At 30.6% G+C, this 6,000-nt stretch overlaps 1 protein-coding gene across 2 annotated transcripts in view; it reads right to left on the bottom strand.

Moving 5' to 3' along the window:
- Window positions 1-6,000, bottom strand: part of LOC107454802 (sodium-dependent proline transporter-like) — a 136,999-nt gene that overhangs the window by 94,004 nt on the left and 36,995 nt on the right. For both annotated transcript variants that reach the window (XM_043042520.2, XM_043042519.2), the window contains exon 2: window positions 135-345. In XM_043042520.2, coding sequence (XP_042898454.1) covers window positions 135-345 — 211 coding nt within the window. The remainder of the gene's footprint in view (window positions 1-134; window positions 346-6,000) is intronic.

Genomic DNA, 6,000 nt, shown 5'->3' with positions numbered 1-6,000 from the left:
GTATGGTTGTATGAAATTGCCTCCATATGCATTTTTATAACAAAACAAGATATATTCGACAAAATAAAAACTAAGTATGATATAAATACATTTTTCACTAAAGGGGATTGTCTCCAAATTGAATTCCTACTTACCTCCGCCGTTGCTGTAGCAGAGATATGGAAATCTCCAGACATTCCCCAGTCCCACTGAATAACCGAGGAGGGAGAGGAGGAAATCGAACTTCCCCGTCCATGTCCCTCTCTCCACTTCTGCTTCAGAATACTGATAACTCCTATCATCATCCCCCTGGGGGGACAGGGGCACTTGACTGCTGACTCGAGAGAAGTTGCTCTCCAATTCATTCTGCAAAAAGACATTAGCAATTAGATAGCCAATTTAGCAAACGCTATATCAGATACGTGGGAAGAAAATGTACGAGTTAATTCATTTCTAATTAATGAAGTAAAATATATATGGATTGATATATATAGTATTATATTACTTATACTTTTTTTTTAATTCTTAGTGTTATGAGAGAAGGAGTTTTGTTACCAAGAGAACGAAATTTAATTCATAACTGACTATGCCTTGATTGTTTCTAAATTTTACAATAAAAATAATTCGAATTACTGGTGTAAATGACTATTCGAACTACTTAGTGTAAATAACTGATATGTTTTTTTTTTTTTTTTTTTTTTTTTTTTTTTTTTTTTTTTTTTTTTTTTTTTTTTNTTTTTTTTTTTTTTTTTTTTGTTTTTTTTGCAAACAAACGAAAAACTTTATTGGGAACAAAACCAAACACATAAATTCAAAGAATATATATTCGTCGCGAAGAGGAAAATCCTGTCCAGGCGACAAAGAAATGTAATACAATAAATTTAAAATAGAAATTAAGAAAAAAAATACGTGAAACTATATAAAAAAAGTAACAAGGGTAACATAAGAAATTCTTTTGGATTGGCACAAGAGTGGTATAAAAAAATCAGATGCTTCCTTTAAAGTGAAAAATAGAGATCTAAATCGTCGATGTTCATCACAAATTGAAGTAAAGCACGCTAATTTATTATGCTTTATTCTATGCCTTTATTGTTATGAATAAAAGATATTTGTCACCATGATAACGAAATTCAATTCATAACTGACTACTCCTTTATAGTTTTCAAATTTTGAAAAAAAAAATTCAAATTACTTAGTGTAAATAAATAATGTGTAAATGATAAAAGTGTTGTCCCCCCCCCCTTTTTTATTTATTGTTTTGTTACTTATTTTAGTAGTATTCCCGAATATAATTGTAAAGTTTTAGGGAACTATATTTTGTACTGAATAAATTAAAGAAAATGTATCTAGATTTCATTCAGTAAAGTTAAATCTTTATTTCAATGGTATGTGACCAAAAGGTTTCTGCCCGTGGTGTAGGTTAAAACTCTAACGAAATGTTTCAAATATCTTTTAATCGAACTTAAATGTTAAGAAATATTTACTTACTGCCTAGTAAGGTAATTGCTTATCTATTTGAATGGGAAATTTGCTAATTTTTCTTAGATATGAGTGAAAAAAGTGTTGGAGAAATTTTGTGTACGTAGTTAGATTTTTTTTTTTTGCAATTAGATTCTTTTTTGGAAATGGTGTGTTTAAATTCTTTAGATATATTTTATTGAAAATTTTTTTGCTGTTATAAATTTGCTTTAAAAAAATTAGTTATGAATAATTTGTTTGATTTAATTATGAATAGTAAGCAAATTATGAGTGGTAGGCAAATTTATTCAGAAAATAAAAGAGATAGTGTGATTGAATGGATAGGATGAAGTTAGAAAAATTAACAATTTTAAAACTAAAATCTGGGACGAGGCTGACAATTTTATTCAAACGAACATTACAGCAAACAAACTAGAAAATTATAACCGCGTTGTAAACATTCAAAAATTAAATTCTGAGAAGAGAATTCCCTTAGCAACATCATTAATGGAATTATCAATTTGAAGTCAGGGAGAGACAAGACTTAAATAAGACATATTTTTACAAAAAAACATGATATTTCCACAGCCCATATTAAAAAAGCAAAGGAGCAGACACTTTGTGATTTTTTTTTAATTTTTTGAAAAAAGCGAATTTTTTAAAACTGGCTTCATGTAAAAATATGTGGGTGAAATTTTCTAAAAATGCCCATATTTGTCCAAAAAGGCTTAAAGAATTTCTTTAAATGAGACTTTTTTTTTCCAAAACATGATATTTCCACAGTCCATACCAAAGAAGCAATAGAGAGGACACTTTGTAAATTTTTTAAAATTTTTTTGAACAGATCAAATTTTTTGAAACTGGTTTCACGTTAAGAGATATAAAATTGCCTTTTAATTTAGGGGTAAATGAAAAATGTGAGTTTCAATCAGATTACGTCAGTAAATTGACTCCAGCTTTAAAAGATAATTTTTTTCAAAAGTTGTAGAAAATTTGAAAAATCAGGAAGATAAGAATGTTAATAGATCCAACAGGTGGTGAAAAAAATGGAAAATTTGATTATCCAATCGGCTTTTTGTGTATCGTGAGACATCCAAATTTTAACAAATCCAATTTATCCAATAAACAGCAATCTAAATTTGAGGAAATCTCTATATTATCGAAAGATTTTTTCGAGTTAATTATAATGTTAAGAATGTTCTTAATAGCTGAAAATTTTTTAACAGTCATGTAAACAGACTGATACCTTACACACAGAGGTGGATATTTACATCTGACGCATAGAAACATTGAAGACCCGCAAACGGACTCCAAAGGTATCGAACCGCTTGCCAACAAATATAATTTTCGCCAATGCGTAAGTTCTAAATCATAAAATAAAGAAAGGAAATTGTTTGGATTTAAATTGAGCATTTGAAATCTTGGGAATTTCTTTCTTCTCATACTATGATTAGTAGATAAAGTGAGCATTTATACAAAACTATAAAAAAGTAAAGAGTATTATTTTAGATGGAATAAATTAAATTTGTTTCAATCTTTTCAGCCTGCTCAGTTGACGAAATTGTAATAAAGCAAATTTTTTTCTAAGCTAATTATCAATTGTTAAAATAGGTCCCAGCTCAAGTTTTTTGGATTTCAAATGAATAACTGTTGATTTCTAAGTTTGGGGAACAGCAATTCAGTCTCAACGGCCCCACGTGTTTTGGCACACGTGTCAAGACACACAATATAATTTAACGACATTTGTATAGTTATAGTATTTATATATAACATCAAACGTTAGAGTCATTAGAGCGATTGCAATATAGATCGATAAACATATTGCAATTTAATGTACCAAGTATACATAAAGCGCTAAATAGCTGCATATTATAACTGGAAAAAAATATTAGAAGCAAAGTAAACTAGCATAATATACGCGATTTAGAATCTAAGGAAACATTAAGACGTAATCAAAGGAAAAATATAATAAACTGATGATATGAGAGAATGCGCTGAAAAGCATAACAGCTTCACAAGGGGAATATTGCAAAGCAGTCAGTGAAGGAGCAGTTTCTGCCAGCCGCCGGCAGAATACTAAAACCAGGCAAAACCTTCTACTGTCTCCCTCGCATTCTTTCTCTCTTTCTCAAAAAAAGCACGATAAAGAAACATGTCAGATGAAGTCACAATATCGAAACACAAAGAGTCGAAGTAGAAGTATACACCGAAGAGCCATTACATTATGACCACCCTCCATCTATAACAATGGGCTCGCCCAAGTTTTCATGGTTTCTCGCCCAGGAACAATGTTTTCATGGGGCACATTTGGACCCTTAATCCTCATAGAACAATCCCTGACGTCTGTAAGCTACTTGAACATAGTTGCAGACCAGGTTCACCCATTCATGTCAACAGTTTTTCCTGCGGGGGATGGTGTTTACCAACAGGATAATGCACCATGTCATAAGGGTCGAATCGTCGAGGAACATTCCAGTGACTTTCAAATCATGTCTTGGCCCCCAAATTCACCTGACCTTAATCCAAAAGAGCATTTTTGGTCCTACTTGAAAAACCAAATTCGTGCTGCCCTTAGCAATGTGAGGGAGTTGCAGGACCAGTTGGTGAGCGCTTGGTACCAGATATCTCAGACTACCTATCAGCACCTTGCGGAATCAATGCCACGGCGGGTGCTAGCAGTTTTGAGGTCGAAAGGTGGTCCTACATGTTATTAGCAGGGTGGTCATAAAGTAATGGCTCTTCGGTGTATATATTCAACGTGAGAAAATCCCCATCATTAAAATGAAATTCAAAAATCACAGCTTCATGAAGTGAGTTAGATTATAAATTAATCTGATGGAATTCCTCTATTTATGCCAGAAATATTAAAGTGAAATCAATAAGTATTAAATTTGGAATTAATTTTAAAGTGAGGAATAAATTTTGAAAAAAGAAAAAATAGTAAAGATTGAAATGTCCGAGACAACTGAAAATTACAAATTCTGAAAGGAAGAGAAATTGTTTAAGATTGAAATAAACAATGGGACCAATTATAACGCACACTACATTTCAGGGGGAGCAGACTGAAACTTCAACGTTTAAGTTTCCTTACTATTTATATAAGTATATTAATTCTTCAACCTGGAGTAAAGTCATAAGACGATAGATCAAGGAAGAGGTGCCGTAACAATGGAAGTTACAAGTTAGAGAATGAAGAAAAATCGTGTAACGCTAAAATAAACGATCTGACCAATAATGAGGGACTAATTTCACTATTTCAATCAAATTAATTTGAGACGATATTACATTTGTGCAGATAATTATAAAAACATTAAAATTCCTGTCAACTAATTTGCTGACTGGGAATGAAGAAATTATTTATTTTATTAACATTGTAGAAGAATTTGATGTGATTAATGAATCAAATAAATCGGAAAAGAAATTAAACTGATTATCAGAGTTAATTCGTTTGGATCTATAGTACTGGCAGTATCAATTAAATTGAATCCATTAAAGTCATCAATAAATCTTAAATTTGCAATACTAACTGAGATTTATTTTGCATAAAAAGGTGCAATTAAATTGTGGTGTAACTACCACTATTAATATTGAATACCAATTCACTAGTATATAAGACATGTTAACTTGATTCTATCTTGAGGTACCTTTTGATCGATGAAGGTTGACATAGTCTAAAATTACAATTCCCCATAAAATGAAAGCAAAACAAAGGGAAACTAAAAAAGACATAATTTGTTTTGTTTTTTAAAAATTTGAATATCTTAAGCAATTTAAAAATCCTTTATAATCTGAATAAGTTCTTAAGAAATAGATGTTCAATATTCCTTCTTCAAAAATTATGTCACAAACAAATAAAAACATCGAACTTTTTTTCATGTCATATCATTAAAACTTTTTCATCCATGACTAAGCATATTGCGTGACATTGAAACCAGATGAATTTCATTTATATTCGTATAAATAATTCATAAATCCTTCATTCATTTTGGAATTGAATCACGTGTGTGATCATGAATCATAAGTTAAGAATAAGGAGAAATATCTATCGTTAACTATGCAAGCAATTTATGCTTTGCACTCTTATTTTCTGAGTTTTAATTAAAATAATACTATCTTATAAAATAATTTTTGTTACTCTTACACTGGTGCTGCATGTGTTTTTTTAATTTGATAGTAATGGGAGTCATATAAGTCGTCTGGACCGGAAAAAAGCATTATGTTTGAGTTAAGGAATAAAAGGATAAATCACACTGGGGAACATTTTTGGTTCATTTATGCAAATACTTAATATAGCCTAAATCGGGCGTGGAGAATTTTAAATCTGAAATTGGTTTTGCTCCTAAAGCTGAAACTGCAGATTTGTTTCTTAAAAATTACATTTTAAGTATATTTCTTATCGAAAAGCACAAGTTATAAAACTCTGTATAAAACAGGAGGTCTCGTAAATGTTGCAACAAACTTATAATGGTGTTAGTGCCTATTATCAAGATTAAAACTGCATAAAAACCCACGCCTGGAAATGTCATCGTACGATTCAAGGAGCCTATTTTAAAATGTTGAAAA

This window comes from Parasteatoda tepidariorum, chromosome 2 (genome assembly GCF_043381705.1).
Source record: "Parasteatoda tepidariorum isolate YZ-2023 chromosome 2, CAS_Ptep_4.0, whole genome shotgun sequence".
Classification (NCBI taxonomy): domain Eukaryota; kingdom Metazoa; phylum Arthropoda; class Arachnida; order Araneae; family Theridiidae; genus Parasteatoda; species Parasteatoda tepidariorum.
The sequence above is the reverse complement of the archived record's forward strand: the minus strand, read 5'-3'. Positions and strand labels throughout refer to the sequence as shown.